Below are 22652 nucleotides of genomic sequence, written 5' to 3'. Positions count from 1 at the left end.
CCTTCCAGTGCGGGTTAAAGACCCATTTATTCGAACAAGCTGGCCTGGCCTGATGGGGGAACCTTAGGGTTTTAATGGGTTTTACATTTTGATTGTTTTAATTGGGCAATTATTTAATCTTTTTTTAACTTTTGTATTTCTATTTATATGCCCTGTTCACCGCCCTGAGTCCTTCGGGAGAAGGGCGGTATAAAAATTCAATAAATAATAATAATAATAATAATAATAATAATAATAATAATAATAATAATAATAATAATAATAATTGGGCAGTTATGTTGTTGTACATTTTTCTGTTTCTTTGACATGTGGATTTAATATTAAATAATTAATAGTATTTATTACTATCACCATTGATATAAATTTTGGGAAATGTTTAAAATCCAAAAAAGGAGGCAGGAATGAGGAATTGATAGTAATAGATTTGCCCTTGCAGAATTAATTAGCTCCTGTCCTTATATAAGTATTGTAAGGTTTTCCACTCAGCCTCACGAACTTCTCTGCACTACTCAGGAATTTCAAAGAGCCAAAAGAAACTCTTGAGCCGAGGTTTCAGCAAAGTTCAGCAAAACTTTATTTTGGCCAAGACAAAGTTGGGTAACCTTCTCCCTCCAGAAGAGACTTCTTCCACTTTTTATACCTTTTCAGAACAAAGAGATTTAAGTCTCTATACCAGGAGCAAGGAAGCACAGAAAAACAAATTCCATACAGATCTATCCAGGCTAACTCACCTCTCCACTCCCTATTTTCTAGACCACTGAATCTTACCTTGCTCCTTTCATGTAAGCAATTTCCTGTATATTTAGCATGAGACATATACTTTTTCGATATACATGAAACACTTGCTTCTATCTATAAGGCTGCTTGCATATAAGAAAATTTATATAAAATAGCTACAAATTAACACTACTAATATCAATATAAAATGATTACTTTATATAAAATGGCTACAAAATAACACTACTAATATCAAGCTTAAGCATAATAAAATCATAAGCACAATAAGGTCCCTTCAGTATATTTTGATCTTATTTTTTATTTCAAACATTTATATAGCTACCTATCTTCTAACCACTCTGGGTTCTCAATCAAAGTATTAGTAACATACCAAGCACACAATTTGTTTTTGAATTCATGGTTTGGTAGCATCCAAGTGTAAGTATCTTCATTTGGTCTTCCTAAATGATCATCTAAGAATCTCACATATTTAGAACAATTATAGGAGTACTTTTGTTTGGGCAGAAAGATTTAAGTGAGCTCAACTAGATCTGACTTCCTGTTAAAAAGAACTTCCTGTTGTTTTTGGCAAGTAACTAATAAGATATTTGTATATGTTTAAAAATGTTTTTAACTTATTTTGTAAAGCAGAAAAATATATTTGGAAAAAAATTCATGTTTTGTATTTTTCCCCCTCTAGGATGAATAAAAGATATTTGCAGAAAGCAATAAAAGGAAAACTGCTAATAATAATATTTGTTGTAACACTGTGGGGGAAAATAGCATCTGGGGCGAATCACCACAAAGGTAAGAGGCAACATTCTATGGTAACAATGTGGTAGAACAAAGCGATTTGAAGCAGTTTTTCTCAACCTCAGCAGTTTAGTATGTGTGGACTTCAACTCCCAGAATTCCACAGCAAACATGCTGATCTAAGGGAAACAGAAGGATGAATGGACCCATGGATAATCGGACATTTTTTAAAAAAGTAAATAAACTGGTTTGTGCAGAATAGAAATTACACTTGATTTTTTTTTGTACAAGTTTACTTCAACTTTCTGCAAATTGTCTATGAAAACATTTTTTACCTGATTTTCATGAATTTCTCTTTATAGCTCAGTTTTTGCTCTTTTCATTTGAAGTTGGTATACTTTATAAATTAAATAGGCTTATGTAAAAAATTATTCATAAAATATCCTTTTTCAAAGAGCACCTGGAAAAGCTATAAATGAATTTAAGGAATTAAATACAGGGAATACATTCTGTTCTGAAATGTTCCAATGATTTTGCAGGTACACTGAAAATAAATCTGCTTTCTCGGTAATCTATGAGAGACTTCTGTTTAAACATCCATAGAATATGGCTTTTTGGCTTTTTGGAATCTATTCATTTTTTATTAGGTCTTCTCTTCAGGGAATAATATCTTTTGATTTATAAATGAATAGAAGGAAACTAAGCAAAAATACATAAGGTTGCTAATAATAGTTTTAATTTATTTAATGCTATGCTTCTGAAATTTTATATATCATAGTATATACATATGGTTTGCATGTTTCAGCTTTTTTTTGGATTGCATAACTCATAATGGTTTTCTTATTTTTGCAATTAAAAGGAAGAGAGTATTTGATAGAAGTAAAGATATTACCAGATAAGACATAGTAAATTTATGATCCTTTTTTCTTATCTCACTATTCATGCAACAAAGAGAAGGCAATTTTGCTTTGACTTTATTTCTAGAAAATAGTTTATTAAAGTTAATTGCTTGCCCATTCTGTTATCAATTATTTGAGATGCTGCTTGAACTATTGTAAAATATATATTTATTTTAGATTGTTTACATAGCTGCCCAACTTGTAGTAATAATGCTGGGTGGCTTACACATGGCTAAAAGCATAAAAACAAAGAAATCAAAACCAAAATTCACAAATACTTGAAAGAAATATCTGTGGCTACCACAGTATTCACATTCAAATCATATACATTTTGGGTGGGCTCATCTAATGTTTTGGCCAATTCCTGGGGGCAAAACCAAATGTTCAGCTCCTTATGGAATGCTAGCAGGATGGGCTATTTGAATCGGAGGAAGGAAGTTGTTTGACCAATTGGAAAAAATAAATGCCAATGTAATTATAAAGAAAGACAGAAAATGTTAGAAGTATAATCAGATACATAGCCCTGTAACAAAACTAATGCATTTTTAAAATTTAAAGTATGTTTTATAATGTTGCTAATAATGTCAAATAAATATTTATTTACATATTTTAGGCTTTAAGAAAAAATGTTTTTGAAATATCAATTTTTTTGTACATTAGTAATTTCTAACAAATATAAAGTATAACTGTTGCCTCAGTATAGCCTTTTCCTATTTGGTGCATTTCGGATGTGTTGGGATTAGAACTGTAGGCACATGGAATTGTCAATATAGTCACCAGTTTGAGAAATTTACCAGGTAGGACTTTTCTCACTACTCTGGTGTCTTCAAAAAAACTTTAGAAAAAAACCCTTTTACTTATTTTTATATTTAAGAACAGTAGCTGTTGGCTACTATTATAGGGACAGTAAAAAAGACCAAAATGTTTATGGTCTTTTGCAGAAAGACCTGTAAATATGGTAGTGAGAAAAGATCAGACTGGTCCCTTGCCAGCTTTTTCCAAAGCAAAGAGTGTAGCAGCAAGGAGAAATTGGTTTTTCTGTAATTTATTTACCATAACATTGGTTTTCTCACTTTCATATTTTGGATCTGATTAGTTGGCCACTATTGCATTTAAATTAGTAAAAGAAATTATTTGAGTAACTAGGGTTGTGACTGTGGACATATCAACATAGACTATTTAATCTGTTTCTGTCCTGTGCTCATAGCAGTTTATTTAAACTAGTTTAAGAAAAAAAACATGCTTGGACTGGTAACACTTTGGAAGTACTTTGCAAATTATTCTGTTGGCTTGCTGGCTATCATACCTCATTTAGCAGCTCACCTTCAGCAAAAGCATTTTTTAAACTTACTAGTTTTTTCCCCTGTCTTATTTTATCTGCCTAGCTGGGGATGTTTTTTCAGCTGCAGGGTTCCATCATTTGATTTTCATTGTTACCTCAAATGTATGGATAAAAAAATGGAATGGTGGACTCTGCATTTTTTTAGTTCCAGAAAAGACTCACATAGCTAGATGAAGGAATTATCAATATATCTGCTGGATTTTGGAGCAACCTCTTAAATTCTAGACAGAGCTGAGAGTAAAGGTAGGAAATTTTAGATTTTTTGCCTTGGTTGAGGGCTGTTCCCTCCTTTAGAAAGTAGCTAATTAACTTTTGAGAATTATCTGTAAGGAAGAAAAGTGTTCCAGAAAAGAGCACTTCAGGCAACCTAAGAAGAAAAGGCCATGTTCAAACCACAGTAGGAAAATATTCCCAGAGATTGAATTTGCAGTGGGGAAGAGGTGAGTAAAGGCTTATAACACTTACTTCAAAATATAGTTTTGTCCTATTCTGGTAAAAAGGCATCTAGTCAATGCAGATAACACCTACTGTAAGTGTAAATAATTCATCTATGGTGAATTGGTATGTTGTCTCTCCAGATTTGTGTAATGGTCTGAGGACAGAAAAGCATGACTAAAAGTCACTGAAGTCTGATGAAAATCCATTACAAGTATAGATTTATATCAGAGGCATGCAAAGAACTTGGTTAACCTGTTAGAAATATTAACATAAATAAATTACTTTTTCCATCCTATATTTTCACTTGGCATTAGTCCTATCTAGACATCACATCATAGCTCCATTTGCACGAGTGGCAGGTACTTGCATGCCACTTGCACAAATGGAGCTTCACACGCGTGTGTGAGTGCCCGCTGCTCACACAAATGGAGCTTCTCACCTGTGCATGAATGCCTGCCACTTGCACAAATGAAGCTGTGAACGTAAGCACGTGGACCTTCCACTTTTGTGGCCCATTACCAGGCCTAAGCCCAGGGATGGGGTCCCCTGGAGTAGGGAATAAATCTCCAAAACAAGGCAACTCAGTGACAGTTCCCAGATGGACAATGGAAGAAAAGATAAGTCTTGGGGGGGGGGGCTGCAAAAGCCACTGAGAGGTAAAACTGAAAGATGGGTGGGGAAAGAGCTTGACCAGCATGAGTCCTATTTAGCATAGAGCTCTGGCTCTAGTAAGAGAAGAAGCTGAATGCTGGTGGAGAGGAAAGGCACAAATCTGCAGAGAAGTGAAAAGGGTGTTTCTAATGCAAATGGTCAGAATCTGGCTACAAGAGCTGATGATATGAGGAAAAAAAAGGAAGAGCTATGAAATAGGAAAGCATAGCTCTACAGAATAACATCACTTTTTAAATGGTATTTCCTGTTCCAAACTGGGCTCTTCTGCAAGTCATGAAACTTGATCCTCAGAATTTCTAAATATTTAGATATTTATCATTAACAGGTCTGTATAACCAAATTATAGTATTCATACATGCTCGCATACTGTATTCCTATATGGATGTTTGTGCCACTTAGAGGAATTCTTATGATTATGATAATATCTTATGATTATGATAATCTCATGATTATTAAATTTGACTACTTTTGAGACTGTTGTATTCTATATTCTGAGGAGACAGACTAAGCTTATTTTTTATTTTTTTATTTTACTTTTCGTAAGTATGAAATAGTCACTTTTTTCAGTGCTTTTTGTAACTTTGAACAATCACTAAATGAAGTGTTATAGGTCAAGGACTAGTTGTAATCTATACATTTATAAATTATATACATCTTTCTAATTCTTCTTCTTTATTTGATGCATATGCTTATTCTGCTAGAGTTCCATTCCATTCTATTCCATTCTTTGAACTTCAATTGGATTCAATTCAAGAATTATGTTTACAAGTGCATTTATAGCTGTAATGTGTAGTTTGTTCTATTTGGGTGTAACATTTTAGCAATCTTATATTATTTTATAAAATAAGCTTTATGGCTGTCTAGATGATATAGCAAGAAGAATAGTAAAATGCTGCTTATCACCTATAGACTCCTTAATTACATAGTGGAGTGACCTATGTCCATGGTTTTTGCCTATCCAGTAAGATTGGGAAGAATTGATGAACTTTGGATCCCTTCAGTGAAATAATGCCACCTATATATTGTGGTTCCGGCTCTGTGGTATGATACCTCTGAGAGATTGAATAGAATAGAGATGGAAGGGACCTTGTAGGTCTTCTAGTCCAGCCCCCTGCTCGAGCAGGAGAACCTATACTATCTCAGACAAGTGACTGTCTAGACTTTTCTTAAAAATTTCCAATGATGGAGTGCCCACGATTTCTGGAGGCAAGCTGTTCCGCTGGTTAATTATCCTCACTGTCAAGAAATTTCTCCTTAATTCCAGGCTGCTTCTCTCTTTGATCAGTTTCCAACCGTTGTTTATTTATTTTTTATTTTATTTTATTAAATTTATATACCGCCCTTTTCCTGTAGGACTCATGGGGGTTTACAGGGAGAGTTAAAAACAAACATACAAAAGTTAAAATCAGATTAAAATTAATTAAATCAAGTCCCCAATTTAAACTAAACCCCAATAAAATTTAAACCCCTCAGCCTGGGCCAGACAGCTCGAAAAGCCAAGTTTTCAGGTCCCGGCGAAATGAGCGAAGGGCAGTCCTAAGTTCCATTGGGAGTTGGTTCCATAGGGCCGGCGCGCCCACAGAGAATGCTCTTCCCCTGGGAATAACCCACCGGCATTCCTTAACCGGCGGTATCCTGAGAAGGCCCTCCCTGTGGGAGCGCACAGGACGAAGGGAGCTTGATGCCGGCAGCAGGTGTTCCCTCAGATAACCCAGACCCAAGCCATTTAGGGCTTTATAGGTCATCACCAGCACCTTGAATCTCACCTGGAGGGCAACCGGAAGCCAATGCAGCTCGCGGAGTAGAGGTGTTACATGGGAGTATTGGGAAACCCCCATCACAACTCAGGTGGCCGCATTCTGCACCAGTTGAAGCCTCCGAGTGGTCCTCAAGGGCAGCCCCATGTAGAGACCGTTGCAGTAGTCTAAATGGGAGGTCACGAGCGCATGAGTGACTGTGCGTAGGGCATCTTGGTCCAGATAGGGTCGCAACTGGCGTACCAGGCGAACCTGGGCAAAAGCCCCCCTGGTCACGGCTCCTATGTGGTCTTCAAAATTGAGCCGTGAATCCAGGAGGACGCCCAAGTTGCGGGCCCTATCAACGGGGGGTAACACCTCACCCCCCCATCATTAAAGATGGAATAGTCTGGTTGACCCGAGATGCCGGTATGCACAGGCACTCAGTCTTGGCAGGATTGAGACGAAGCCTGTTTCTCCCCATCCAAACCCGGACCGCCTCCAGGCAACAGGACATCACGGCAAGGGCATCACTGGGTTGGTTCGGTGTGGAGAAAAAAAGTTGGGTATCATCAGCCCTCTGCTCTCCTGTCAACACCGACTGTGAGCAGCCCAGGAGATAGGAGGAGAACCACTGCAAAACAGTGCCTCCCACTCCCCACCCCCTGAGACGGCGCAGTAGGATACCATGGTCGATTGTATCGAAAGCTGCTGAGAGATCTAATAGGACTAGGACAGAGGAACAACCCTTGTCCCGAGCCCGCCAGAGATCATTCATCAGCGCGACCAATGCCGTCTCTGTGCTGTGCCCGGGCCTGAAACCTGATTAGTATGGGTCCAGATAATCAGTTTCATACAGGAACAAAGGAAGCTGATGCGCCACCACATTCTCAACAACCTTCACCAAAAAGCAAAGGTTGGAGACCGGACGATAGTTATTTAAAACAGCCGGGTCCAGGGCAGGCTTCTTGAGGAGGGGTCTCACCACCGCCTCCTTCAGGGCGGCAGAGAAGATACCCTCCTTCAAGGAAGCAGTCCCTCACCTCCTGGTTAAGAAGGGAGCGAGTCACCCTAAACAGGGCGGCCGGGCGATTATCTGCGGACCCGATGAGGGCAGCAAAGTTTCTTGTCCTGTCCTTTGGAGAATAACGTGACCCCCTCTTCTTTGTGGCAGCCCCTCAAATACTGGAACAGTGCTATCATGTCTCCCCTATTTCTTCTTTTCTTTAGACTAGCCAAGGGACGCGGTGGCTCAGTGGGTTGGGACGCTGAGCCTGTCGATCAGAAGGTCGGCAGTTTGGTGGGTCAAATCCTGAGTGCCGCGTAACAGAGTGAGCGCCTGTTACTCGTCCCAGCTTCTGCCAACCTAGCAGTTTGAAAGCACGTAAAAATGCAAGTAGAAAAATAGGGACCACTATGGTGGGAAGGTAACAGCGTTCTGTGTGCCTTTGGCGTCTAGTCATGCCGGCCACGTGACCACGGAGACGTCCTCGGACAAGCGCTGGCTCTTCGGCTTTGAAACGGAGATGAGCACCGGCCCCTAGAGTCGGAAACGACTAGCACGCATGTGCGGGGGAACCTTTACCTTTACCTTTAGACTAGCCAAACCCAAGTCCTGCAGCCATTCTTCATATGTTTTAGTCTCCAGGCCTTTGATGATCTTAGCTGCTCTTCTCTGAATTTTTTCTAAACTCTCAACATCTTTTTTGTGATATGGTGACCAAAATTGGCTGCAGTATTCCAGGTGTGGTCTTACTAGGGTTTCATGAAGTGGTACTAATACTTCGCATGATCTTGATTCTATGTGTCTGTTTATACAACCCAGGTTTGTATTAGCTTTTTTGGTTGCTGCTGCACACTGCTGGCTCATAGTCTAAGTGATCGTCCTAGTCAAGATTTGTCGTCCTAGTCAAGATTTGTCTTCCTTCCTCTGTAATGGTTTTTCAGATGCCCTTAAAACCTGCCTGTTCCCAGGTCTTGAGGTAGTGTGTTTGTGAACCTCTATAGGTGATATTTTTATTAGAAGGAATAGGTTTGTCTGAATGCACAAGATTTTTTGCTGTTTTTTTTCTTGTTTTCATTTTTGTTCTTATTGGATAAAAGCTGTTGGTGGCTTCTAAATCTCATTCATAAATGAATAAATGTATTTTGGAGAAAACCTCTACAGAATATTTACAGTATGTAGTAGAATAGATGAGGTCTTCTTTGGATTTAAGCCATTAAGACCTGGAGTGAACAGCAAATTCAGGAGCTTGAGAAACAAAGCATAATTATTATTATGTATTGAGGAGAATTGATATGTGCAGTTATAAATGGTTAACTGTTGTATTCATGTAAACTCTTTTTTATTGCAAATTTTATTATTTAAAACTTTGGACAAGGTGTTAATGGTCTGACATTCCTTCTTGTCTTACATCATTTTTGTGTTTTATATACATTTTATATACATATCATACAATTATACAATATTCAGTCTTATTGACCACCTTATTCTAGTAATGTGTGAAATCAGCATCTTGTATATCTCTATTGAGACCTTCCTTTCTGTTCCCACCATAGGTAAAACTTATTCCAAATTTTGTAATAACCTGACTGATCTTTATTTTTAATTTCCAAAGTTAACTTGTCCATTTCTGCGCACGCCCATATTTTATTTATCACTTCACTCTCATCAGGTATTTCACTATTTTTCCATTTCTGGGCGAACGTCATTCTCATCATTATATATAACTCTTCTTTGGTATGTTTCTCTGCTGTTATGCCAAGCAAGAAAAATTCTGGTCTATAATCTACTCTCCGTCCTGATATTTCTTCTAGCCATATCCATATCCTTTGCCAATACTTTTGCATCTTATTACAGGACCACCAAACATGAAAATAAGTGCTTAATTCTTCGGAATATTTCCAGCAACTAGGGGATATTGTTTTGTACATTTTGGCTAATTGTGCTGGAGGGAGATGCCACTGGTAAAATATTTTATATAAATTTTCTTTGTAAGATAAGGCCAGCGTTATCTTTTTATTTCTATCCCAAAGAGTTTGCCATATATCAAGATCGATACCATGTCCCAAATGTTTAGCCCATATCAGCATTGGTTCTTTATCTTGTTCCTCAATCATATTATACCCCAATAGCAGTGTATACAATTTCCATTTTTGTTTCTCATCTGGTCCCAATAAGATTTTATCCAATGCAGTTTCTTGAATATTTATCCCCCACTCTTTCTTATCTTTCCCATATCGTGTTTGTATCTGTAAGTAAGCCCACCATTCGAATTTTATCCCTTGTTGTTCTAGTTCCTGTCTGGATTTCAATTCTCCCACATCATTCATAATATCTTTGTATGTAGTGCTGTTTTCCAAATTGAACAAATTTGGGTAAAGTATTGCGTCTAGGGTGGACAACCAGACTGGTACTTTAATGTAATTTTGTTTTCTAATTTTATTCCAAATTTTGAGTAGCGCTTGTCTAATCCGATGGTTTTGAAAATGTTGATATAGCCCTTGTTTCTCATTCCATAGGAATGTGTGCCAGCCTAATTGCAAATCATGGCCTTCTAAAATTAATAATCTTTTATTCTTTAAAATTATCCATTCTCTAATCCAAGTTAGCGCCGCTGCATAGTAATATGTTTCCCAGTCCGGTAGTCCAAAACCCCCATTTTCTTTAGCATCCTGCAAGTGTTTCATTTTAATCGTCGGTTTTTTCCCTTGCCACATAAAATTTAGTGTCAGTTTGTTCAGGTTCCTGAAAATTTTTTGATCTAGTTGCATAGGAATATTTTGGAACAGGAATAGGATTTTAGGTAGTACATTCATTTTTACGATAGCAATTCTCCCTAACAATGAAAGACGCAAGTTTCCCCATCTTTCCATGTTTTCTTTTATTTGTTTCACTATTTTGTCGTAATTGTCTTCTTTGATTGAAGTGCATCTGGCTGTAATAGTAATTCCTAGATATTTTATCTTCTTAACTATTTGTATATCCATAATCCTAGCCAAGTTTTCTTTCTGTTTATTTGTCATATTTTTAAGAATCATTTTAGTTTTACCCTTATTTATTTTCAGCCCAGCGGCTTCTCCATATTTATCTAGTTCTTCCAACAGTTTCGGTCCCGATTGTTGTGGATCCTCCATAATAAAGACCAAATCATCAATGCTTGAAGTTTAAAATTTCTTTTTAAATTTCTAATCCTTTTATATGCAGTTCATTTCTAATTATCCTTGTTAGGACCTCTAGCAATCAGTATAAATAGTAATAAATACTATTATACTAATAAATAGTATAAATCCTTGTCGTGTTCCTTTTTGTATTTGAAATTTCCTAGTTACTTCCCCATTTATTATTATTTTAGCTTCCTGATTAGAATATATTGCCCTAATTATGTTTATAAATTTTTCACCCATATCCATTTACCTAAGTTGTTGATATATAAATTACCACTTAATGTTATCAAAAGCCTTCTGAACATCTAAGAATAATAACACCATTTGTTGTCCACTATGTATTTCGTAGTATTCTAGTGTATCCAATATTATCCTAATGTTGTGTTTAGTTTGTCTTTTGGCTAGAAATCCATTCTGATCCACGTGTATTGTTGTAAATATCTTATAATCAGAGTTAAGTAAAGATATTGGTCTATAGTTTTGGATTGATCTATGGTCCGTATTGTCTTTTGGGATCAGAACAATATTCGCCTCTGACCATGACTTTGGGATTTTTGCTTCATCCAGGACCGTGTTAAACACATCCAATAAAGGTTGTCCTAAGATGTTTTGTTGTTCCTTATAGATTTCTGTCGGAAGGCCATCAGGACCCGATGCTTTTTTTTTTTTATTAATGGCCGTAATCACCTCTGTCATCCTAATTTCTTCATTCAACATTTTTTTTTATTTCATCTGTAACTTTTGGTAGTGTTGCTTTTTTGAAACATTCCTCCACTTTCTCCTCATTTTCCTGTTTATCTTCCTTTTATAATTTCACATAGAATTCCTGGACTATAATTTTTTTCTCCTCTTCTTGATAGTGTATTCTTCCTTTGTTGTCTCGTAATTTACTAATCCAACTTTTCTCCTATTGTTTTTTCAATTTGTGTGCAAGCCATCGACCAGGTTTGTTTGCATTTTTGAAGAAATTCTGTTTTGTACGTCTTATCTGTTGTGCTAATTTTTCTTTTTCTAAGATGTTGAGTTTATGTTTAATTAAGTCCATTTGTAGCTAGCGGGTCTGAGAGTCACAGTCTACCCAGCCAGGCAAAGGAGCTGGTAGACTGGGAACAACCGATGGTACTGAGGCATTCAGATTGGTCACGGAAGCCACCAAAGTACTTGCAGGACTATGTTCATGTCCTGAATGTGTGAACTATCTAGGGGTGGGGTGTTATGTATTGAGGAGAATTGATATGGGCAGTTATAAATGGTTAACTGTTGTATTCATGTAAACTCTTAACTGTCTGTCTACCACTTTGCAAGTTTGTGTTTTGAGCGGGAAGATCGCTTTAAATTCATTGGCTGGTGTCTATTGGCGGTCCGTATAAATATATGTCAAAGCGACTGTTAGAGGCGCTTCTGTGTTAAACTCAATAAACATTCTGTTACTTCCTACTTCGCCTCATCAATGTCTCAACGATCCCTATATATAATAATTATATTCCTGCAAAAGCCGAAAGTCAGAAATGACTTTCAATTATACATTTGAATTATATACTTTGTATCAATTATACAAAGATATAAAAGTGGGCTATCTTACTATTTTACATTATTATTTAACTGTATTCAGATAAAGTTTTACATATTAAATGCTTCTGTCCTCTATCTGAATGCAGCAGGGCCTGATCAGAACTAATTACAAAAGCTTTATTTCTAAGTTAGCGGTCTTCTACTGTACTTTTTTATCCTTTGGTTTGCAATACCATTGAAACTGTCATGATGTGGAAACACCATTGGGGATGGAGGAAGTTAGACTGATAATGAGATCTCTGACCTCTGTTTTGTGGGTATTAATTTTCAGAATAGCGACCATTTTTTGGGATACCATACTATGCTTTTCAAATTACAAATACGGTATGCTTATTGACCCAATGATCTGAGGATTCCAGTGCAATCTATAAATATGATGTATCCTATTTCATAATCCATGGTTAAGAAAACAATGACTCAGTGCAATGTGTGAATCCAGCCAGCATATCTTGAAAGAGCTACTTCAGGGTTTAGAATTAGCATTTATATTACTGTTCTCCTGCCTTTGGCCGTAGAACCTTCAGGACAGAATGTTCAGGGAAAATCGCTGTAACCTAAGAGCACATATACTTTATTGTGTTCATATTTTAAAGCTTGCTCATTTTGTATTGCATATTAAAGGCTTCCATTTCATTTCATACAATCTGATTGAATCTAAACATATACTGTATTGTCCTATGGACTTATCATTTAGTATCTCTATGGTGCCCTGCTGATTTAATCGTATATACCTTTTTATATTCTGTTATCTTTATTTCATATTCCTAGCAGATGCTCTTGGGCAAATAATGCAATTAATTATTACAGATTTTCCATCTGGGTTCCATCTGCCTTATTTTTCTTAATAGTTATTATTAGAAAGATAGAACAGTTTTTTGCTTTGTAAGATTAAACCATTGGATTGCTTTTTTTCTCATTTCTATGAAATTTATGTACAACTTATCAGAGTTATCAGAATAATTCAAAATAATTTTTCCATTGCTATTCCCTTTGCCCCTGCCCTATTTTTGACTATGATGCAGAATGTTAATTATGGGAAAAAAGATACCAAAGCCTGGATTTTGGGAGTCTCATCAATTTTATAAGATACTATATGGAGAACAGAAAATATCAGCCCTGTTTACTTGCTTGACTGTTTAAATCTATTGCCGCTAACCCCTCTGGCTGGAGAAAACAATCAATTGTAGCAAAAGTTGTCACTGAAGTGAGTGAATTATCTCCGCTTCACAACCATACCCAGGTTATCACATTTATTTATTTAAATGTATTGGCTGCCCAACTCCAGTGAACTCTGGCAACATATACTTGACTGGTGTGTATAGGAGAAATAATAAAAATAACTACATTTGTTCCTATTTTGCCCCTCAAATAACCATTTTGTTTTGGAACTTTTTTTTAAAACCACAGTTAACTGCATATTTTAAGAAATTACAAGGTTGTGAGCCAGACAAAGAAAAGAAATTAAAGTTGAAAAAAACACAGCCTTGTGATAAGCAACATACAATATTTGTCTTAAAAAACAGAACTGTAGTCAAAGTAGTAAGGATAGAAAAGTGAGATGTCCCTCCTCTGGCAGCCTGCTGGGTAATGAGGACATACAGAAAATATTAGGACTACATATTCCAGATGTTCAAGTACCAAGTTTATTTTTTATTTCTTTATTCAATTTCTGTAGTACCCATCTCAATCGATGACTCTTGCTTACAGCTTACACTTTACAAACATATTACAAGTAGATCACTAAAACATTTTAAAACAGCAGCAACAAAAAATAAGAACATGCATAATAAATATACATAGCAGCTGAGATATTGGCCACTTAACAGTAAAACCAGGAAGTGGGGCCCTTGGCACATTCAGTGCCCCAGGCTTGGGAACATGGCCTTGTTTTTAGAGTCTTATGAAAAACTAACAGGGTTGGGCCATTTTATTTTTTTATCAATATTTTATTAATTTGTTTATAATCACAAATCCTTAATATTTTATCAGCAACATGTTGTCTGGGTTCCAATACTTAGCTTACTAATACATGTCAAACTCCTTTCTTTCTACCTCGTTTTTCTAGCCATTGATAAAATGTATCTCATGTTCTAAAGTATTCTGAATCTTCTTTCTCCTTCATTTTCAGTGTCAGTCTGTCCATTTCTGCAGTCCAAAATTTTCTTAATTATCTCTTCCGCCAGTGATAATTCTTCGTCTTTCCAATGTTGAGCAAATACAATTCTCGCTGCAGTTAATACATATAATATTAAATATACACATTCTTTCTCATAATTTCCTACAATTACACTTAACAGAAATAATTCTGACTTAAAATCTGTGTGTTTTTTTAATCATTTTCTCTAACCATATATGTATTCTTGACCAAAATCTTTTGGCTTTACGGCATGTCCACCAAAGATGATAGTATATGCCTGGTTTTTGTCTACATTTCCAACAATTGCTAGACATATTTTTAAACATTTTTGCTAACCTCATAGGTGTTAAATGCCATCTGTAAAATATTTTATATAGATTTTCTTTGTAAGCCACCACCTTTGTTATTTTAGAGCTTCTTTCTCAAAGGTTTTGCCAGTTTTCTAACTCTATGTTATGCCCAAAGTTTTTTGCTCATATTATCATTGTTCCTCTTCCATCTTTAAACTTAACATATACTTATACAGTTTCTTAATCAATTTTTCATCTGATGTCAATAATATCTGGTCAATTTCTGTCTGTTCTTTATAAAATCCAGACGTTTTAACATCTTTTTCATATCTCATTTGAATTTGCATGTAAGGCCACCATGATAGATCAATGCCATGTTCTTCCAGTTTTTGTCTGGGTTTTAGTTTCCCTTCAGTATTCAAAATGTCTTTATAGGTCACAATTTTCTCACAGTTAATTAGGTTTGGGTGAACAAATGCTTCCATTGTTGAAAGCCATTCAGGTATTTTCATATAAATTTTCACTTTTACCTTTTCCCATTCTAGAAGAAGTGCGTTTCTTATACAGTGGTTTTCAAAGTATCTATATATTTTATTCTTCCCATACCATAGGAAGGCATGCCATCCAAGTTGTATGCCCCTCTAGGTATGGTAGTCTTTTATGTGTAAGAGTTATCCATTCTTTTTACCATGTTAATACTGATGCTTGATAAAATATAAAGCCCAATCTGGCAACCGAAATCCTCCATTTTCTTTCACTTCTTGTAGCATTTTCAATCTAATTCTGGCTTTTTTTCCTTGCCAAATAAATTTCAAGATCAATGTATTTAATTCATCAAAGAATCCCCCTCCCATTTTATAGGTATTGTATGAAATAAAAAGAGTAATTTTGGTAAAATATTCATTTTCACCATTGCTATTACCCTAGCATTGAACGTTGTAGATTTTTCCATTGTTCCAAGTCTAGTTTTAATTGTTTTAATAATTTAACATAGTTGTCTTCTTTTATTGTTGCACCTCTTGGTGTTAAGTATATCCCCAAGTATTTAACTTTCTTTTCTGGACATCCTTGTCCTGTGCCTTTTTTAATACTAAAGTTTTCTGTAAAATCTCCATTTATGATTACTTTAGCTATTTGTCTATGATAAATTGTTTTAATTATATTTATAAAGTTTTCTCCAAAGTCCATTTCGTTTAGTTGTTCAATCATAAATTGCCAATTTATGTTATCAAAAGCCTTCTGTGCATCTAGAAATATTAGCGCCATCTGCTTCCCTGGGTGCATTTCATAGTATTCCAAAGTATCATTCTTAAATTATTATTTTTTATTTGTCTCTTAGGTAAAAATACATTTTGGTCTGAATGTATAAATTCAACCAAAAATCTCTTTAATTTTTCTGCTATTACTGAAGCAAAAATTTTATAAAAAGGTAAAGGTAAAAGTTCTCCCACACATGCGTGTTAGTTGTTTCCAACCCTAGGGGCCAGTGCTCCTCTCCGTTTCAAAGCTGAAGAGCCAGCGCTTGTCCAAGGATGTCTCCGTGGTCATGTGGCCGGCAGGACTAGACACCAAAGGCGCACGGAATGCTGTTATCTTCCCACCGTAGTGGTCCCTATTTTTCTACTTGCATTTTTACGTGCTTTCGAACTGCTACGTTGGCAGAAGCTGGGACGAGTAACAGGCGCTCACTCTGCTATGCGTCACTCGGGATTCAACCCACCAAACTGCCGACCATCTGATTGACAAGCTCAGCGTACTAACCCACTGAGCCACCGCGTCCCTTAAAAATTTTATAATTCACGTTTAATAGAAATATTAGTCTATAATTCTTTATCTGTGTCAAGTCTGAATCTTCTTTGGGTATTAAAGTAATGTTGACTTCTATCCAAGAACTTGGTCTTTTAGGCTCTAACAGTACCTCATTACAGAGTTCTTTCATTAATTAGCTTAATGTATCGTGTAGGCATTTGTAAAACTCTGCAGGTAGCCCATCTGGACCCAGGGTCTTATCATTTTTTTGCCTTTTTATAGCCCTGTTACCTCCATCATTGATATTTCTTCATTTAGCATGTTTTGGATATTCTCTGAAATTTTTGCTAAGTCAGCTTTTTTATGTATTGCTTTATTTTTTCTTGAGACATTTCTTCTATGTCACAAAGTGTCTCATAAAAGTCTTTGATTATTTTTTTAATTATGTCATTTTGGAATTGTAAATCACCTTTTGAATCTAACAATTTATTTATCAATTTTTTCTTTCTTTCTTTTTTCAGTTTGTATACTAACCACCTTCCTAGTTTATTAGCATTTTCAAAAAAAGTTTTGTTTTGCCCTTTTAATTTGCTGGGCCATTTTTTCAGCCTTGGCTAAGTTTAATCTATGTTTTATTATTTCAATTTGCTTTTTAACAGTTTTCTTTTGAGGATATCTTTGTATTTCTGATTCCAATTTTATAAATTCTTCCTTTAACTTTGTTTGTTGTTGCTTTTTTTCTTTGTTCTTTTTTGCCATGTAAGTTATAGCCAAACCTCTAAAGTTTGTTTTAGCTGTATCCCACACATTTTGAAGCAATGTCTCTTCTTTTTTATTTTAAAGAAAAATTCTATTTTCTTTGTTGCTATTTGTATAAATTCTTTCTCTTTCAGTAAAGATTGATTCAGAGACCATCTTAGTTTTTTCTTAGCTCTTCTCCAAGTCATCTTTATCGGATTATGGTCTGCCCATACATTGGTTTCTATCTCAATCTCTTGTATAATTGTGCTTAATTCAGGGGACACCCATATCATATTGATTCTGGACCATGATTAATGTCTCCCATTAGGCAAATATTTTGACATTCCAATTCCAGTGTTTTTTAATGTAATTTTTGATAAAATTCTTCTTGTTTGTTATTAGGTGCATATATTTCTACCCTCCTTCATTGATTACTGCCTTGTCGTGGTGAAGGGGCTTATGTAATTCAATGAAGCTATGAGCTATGCCGTGGAGGGCCACCCAAGACAAACAGGTCATAGCAGAGAGTTCTGACAAAACGTGATCCACTGGAGAAGGAAATGGCAACCCACTCCAGTATCTTTGCCATGAAAACCCCATGGACAGTACCAAAAGGCAAAAAGATATGACGCTGGAAGATGAGCCCCTCAGGTCAGAAGGTGTCCAATATGCTACTGGGGAAGAGCAGAGGGCTAGTACTAGTAGCACCAGAAAGAATGAAGCGACTGGGCCAAAGCCGAAAGGATGCTCAGCTGTGGATGTATCTGGTGGTGAAAGGAAAGTCCAATGTTCATAGCAAACATTCTATTCCAACAAACCAAGAGACGGCTCTACACATGGACATCACCAGATGGTCAACACAGAAATCAGATTGACTATGTGCTCTGCAGCCAAAGATGGAGAAGCTCTATACAGTCAGTAAAACCAGGAACTGACTGTAGCTCAGACCATGAGCTTCTCATTGCAAAATTTAGGCTTAAACTGAAGAAAGTAGGGAAAAGCACTAGGCCACTCAGATATGAACTAAATCATATCCCTGGTGAATATACAGCAGAGGTAACAAATAGATTTAAGAAATTAGATCTGATAGACAGAGTGCCTAAAGAACTACGGACGGAGGTTCGCAACATTGTACAAGAGGTAGCAACTAAAACCATCCCAAAGAAAAAGAAATGCAAGAAAGCAAAATGGCGGTCTGAGGAAGCTTTGCAAATAGCTGCGGAAAGGAGGGAAGCGAAAGGCAAGGGAGAAAAAGAAAGATACGCCCAATTGAATGCAGAATTCCAGAGAATAGCTAGAAGAGATAAGAATTCCTTCTTAAATGAACAGTGCAAAGAAATAGAAGAAAACAATAGAATAGGGAGGACCAGACATCTCTTCAAGAAAATTGGAGAGATGAAGGGAACGTTTCATGCAAAAATGGGCATGATAAAGGACCAAAATGTCAGGGACCTAACAGAGGCAGAAGAGATTAAAAAGAGGTGGCAAAATTACACAGAAAAGCTATACAAGAACGAGCTTAATGTCCCTGATAACCACAATGAGGTGGTCACTGACCTTGAGCCAGACATCCTAGAATGTGAAGTGGGCCTTAGGAAAGCTGAGCAACAACAAAGCTAGTGGAGGTGACAGTATTCCAGCTGAACTATTCAAAATCTTAAAAGATGATGCAGTAAAAGTGCTACACTCAATTTGCCAGCAAATTTGGAAAACTCAACAGTGGCCACAGGATTGGAAAAGATCAGTTTACATTCCAATTCCAAAGAAAGGCAGTGCCAAACAGTGTTCAAACTATCGCACCATTGCACTCATTTCACATGCTGGTAAAGTTATGCTTAAAATCCTAAAGCTAGACTCCAGCAGTATGTGGATTAAGAACTACCAGAAGTACAGCAGGATTTTGAAGAGGCAGAGGAACTGGAAATCAAATTGCCAACATATGCTGGATCATGGAGAAAGCTAGGGAGCTCCAGAAAAACATCTACTTCTGCTCCATTGACTATGCTAAAGCGTTTGATTGTGTGGATCACAACAAACTGTGGCAAGTTCTTAAAGAGATGGGAGTACCAGATCATCTTATTTGTCTCTTGAGAAACCTATATGCAGGTCAAGAAGCAACAGTGAGAACTGGACATGGAACCTCTGATTGGTTCAAAATTGGGAAAGGAGTCCGGCAAGGCTATAATGTCGCCCTGCCTATTTAACTTATATGCAGAGCACATCATGTGAAAGGCGGGGCTAGATGAATCAAAAGTTGAAATTAAGATTGTCGGGAGAAATTCAACAACCTAAGATATGCAGATGATACCACTCTAATGGCAGAAAGTGAAGCGGAACTAAAGAGCCTCTTGATGCGGGTGAAGAAGGAGAGTGCAAAACCTGGGTTGAAACTTAACATTAAGAAAACCAAGATCATGGCATCCGGCCCTCTCAATTCCTGGCAAATAGATGGGGAAGAAATGGAGGTAGTGACAGATTTTATTTTCCTGGGCTCCAAGATCACTGCAGATGGGGACTGCAGCCAAGAAATTAAAAGATGCTTGCTCCTGGGGAGGAAAGCCATGGCAAATCTAGACAGCACACTAAAAAGCAGAGACATCACCCTGTCAACAAAGGTGCGTATAATCAAGGCTATGGTTTTCCCAGTTGTAATGTATGGCTGTGAAATTTGGATCATAAGAAAGGCTGAGCACCAAAGAATTGAGGCCTTTGAACTATGGTGCTGGAGAAGACTCCTGTGAGTCCCTTGGATTGCAAGGTGATCAAACCAGTCATTCCTAAAGGAGATCAACCCTGTCTGCTCTTTAGGAGGCCAGATCCTGAAGTTGAAACTCAAATACTTTGGCCACCTAATGAGAAGGAAGGACTCACTGGAGAAGAGCCTAATGCTGCGAAAGATTGAGGGCAATAGAAGAAGGGGACGACAGAGAATGAGGTGGCTGGATGGAGTCACTGAAGCAGTAGATGTGAGCTTAAATGGACTCTAGAAGATGGTAGAGGACAGGAAGGCCTGGAGAAACGTTGTCCATGGGGTCGTGATGGGTTGGACACGACTTCGCAACTAACAACAACAATAACATATTGCTACCATCGGTATCTGTTTTTGATTTATCATTATTTCCACCATTAATATTCTTCCCTCTTCATCTGCATAGATTTGTTTGGGTGTTATCATTTCTTTAATATATAAAGCTATTCCTCTTTTTTTGTGTGCTAAGGTGAAGTGGAATTTCTCAATTTTCGATTGTTCCAAAAGTTTACAGTGTTGTCTGTTAATATGTGTTTCTTGGAGACAAATTATATCCATTTTTAATATTTGTAGTCGTGTAATTTTTTTTCTTTTTGCGGGGGAGTTCAATCCGTTTGTATTCATTGAGAGAATCCCATTTTCCTTCTCCATCTCCTTCAGTTATATTTAGGTTTTATTCTTCTAGTTGTTCTTGTCTGTCTCTGTTCTCTTGCTTTTGCCCTTTCTTCTATATTTGTGTTTTCTGTTTCTTCTTCTTCCCTTGGTTTGGCTGCTGCTCCTATTGCTATCTCTTCCTGTTTTTTTGTTTCTCCCTCTGCGTGAAATTCTGGACTTTCCCCTTCCAAAAACGCTCTGTAATTCTCATAGAACTCCATTGCCTTGAGTGCAGAGTCCAGTCTGTATCTTTTCATGTCAGGGTTGGGCCATTTTAATCTCCCAAAGGAGGCAGTTCTATAAAGCAGGGGGCACTGCAGAGAAAGTTGATAAAGTTTGCATTTAGTTATCCATCCTTCACCAATGTTGCTGATTCATCTGCATGTCTTTTATTCTATGGGAACATCTGGTTAGAATACAAACATGAGATTGTGCTAAATGACCTTTTCCATATGCATGCTGCAAAGAAGTAATTTTTGTAGAATCTGAAATTTCCATTTATTGATATAAATGAACATATCAGACCATAGTAACATTGTTTTCACGTTTTGGTGACATCTATGAAGAGGACAAGTTGATCTCTTCAACCATATAACATTAAATTGTGCTTTATGAGCCTGGTATGAGTGGTATTACATCAAGCAGATATATCAGGCAGATATCAGTTTAATTTGCAGTTTAATTTTCCATTGTAAACTAATTCCATACAGAGTTAGGAGCCTTCTAAAAAAGTCATCTTGAATTGGATTAGGTACTGAAAGCTGAATTTTGACTTTTTTTAAGTTACATTTTTTCTTGTCAAATTAATTCATAGAATTTGTTTAGATGTGTTATTGATCCATCAGGTGTGGAATTAGAGATTCAATTTCATGGGATCACTAATACAAAGGAAAGGTTATACTAAGAAAGAGTGTACTTAAAATTGTGTCAGAACCCACTTCAGCCCACATCTTAAGAAAGAAGGACTCGTGGAGACAAGATTTTCCAAGCAGGAACTTTTACTAAGAAATAGGAGATAGAAGGCATAATAGAGAGGATCTGAGGAATCCCCTCACAGATTGATATTTCTGAAGTGTCCCCAAGCAAACGTCACCCCATAGTTCATTCGGTCAATTCCAGATCAGCCAAGCTCCAGGTGGTAAGCCCATCGTGGGAGAGGAGAGAGAACAGTCTGTTTGCAGCAGGATCATTTCCATCCCCCTCGCACTTCATTTGGAGAAACAAACCAGATTCTGGAGGGTTTCATTCCTCCCTTTTCCACCCTCTTTCCTAGTTGCCTGTAAGATGAGAGGGAATGCCTAATGGGAAAGCAATTGATTATATTGTGATGGATAGCAGGCAGGCGGGATAAACAAAGGTTACATTTAAGGGAGGAAGTGAAATCCATAAAGCTCCATGCCTGTTCCCTCTCCCCCTTGGGAATGGCAGAATCCAGGGGGAGATGAAATTTGGGGTTAGCTCAGAGGAGATAGTTAGAAATGAAATATAAATGGATTCTGACATCCTGCCCCACTTTAAAAACAGGAGAGATCCACCTGTAGAGGAAACAAAAATATAGATTTTAGCCTGGTTTGCTGGGATATTCTGTATGAAACCTCTATAGCAACTTAGGAGCTCTGATGTGACATTTATGGACCCACTCATTTTCTGAGGAGGGAAGCTACTAGGTCCTTGGTGGTGAACCTATGGCACGAGTGCCACAGGTGGCATGCAGAGCCCTCTCTGTGGGCCCGTGTGCTGTCGCTCCAGTCCTAGGCCTTCAGCTGGGTTTTATAAAACCTTTTTGCTTTAGGCCTCCACCGCGTTTACAAAGAAAAAAGGTTCAATCAATCAATCAATTTCAACTTCTCGCGGGAAAAAAAAATTCTTGTTGGAATTGATTGATTGAATTTTTTAGTCCCACCCAGTCTGCCTTTACCACTGCAGCCATGCCCATCCAAAGGGCCATGCCCACCTGGCACCCGATGATACTTAAGTGGGTTTTGGGTTGCATTTTGGGCACTTGGTCTCTAAAAGGTTTGCCATCTCTGCCTTAG

The 22652-nt window shown here is 37.1% G+C and overlaps 1 protein-coding gene across 1 annotated transcript in view; it reads left to right on the top strand.

Annotated features, from left to right (window-relative positions):
* Positions 1-1418: 1418 nt before the first annotated feature.
* Positions 1419-22652, top strand: part of TAFA2 (TAFA chemokine like family member 2) — a gene marked incomplete at both ends in the record, with an annotated part of 31995 nt that continues 10761 nt past the window's right edge. Inside the window, one exon of the mRNA XM_083366551.1 lies at positions 1419-1524. Coding sequence (XP_083222677.1) covers positions 1419-1524 — 106 coding nt within the window. The remainder of the gene's footprint in view (positions 1525-22652) is intronic.

The sequence above is a fragment of the Vipera ursinii genome, assembly GCF_947247035.1.
Source record: "Vipera ursinii genome assembly, chromosome: 6".
In the NCBI taxonomy this organism is placed as follows: domain Eukaryota; kingdom Metazoa; phylum Chordata; class Lepidosauria; order Squamata; family Viperidae; genus Vipera; species Vipera ursinii.
This window is presented reverse-complemented; position numbering and strand designations above follow the sequence as displayed.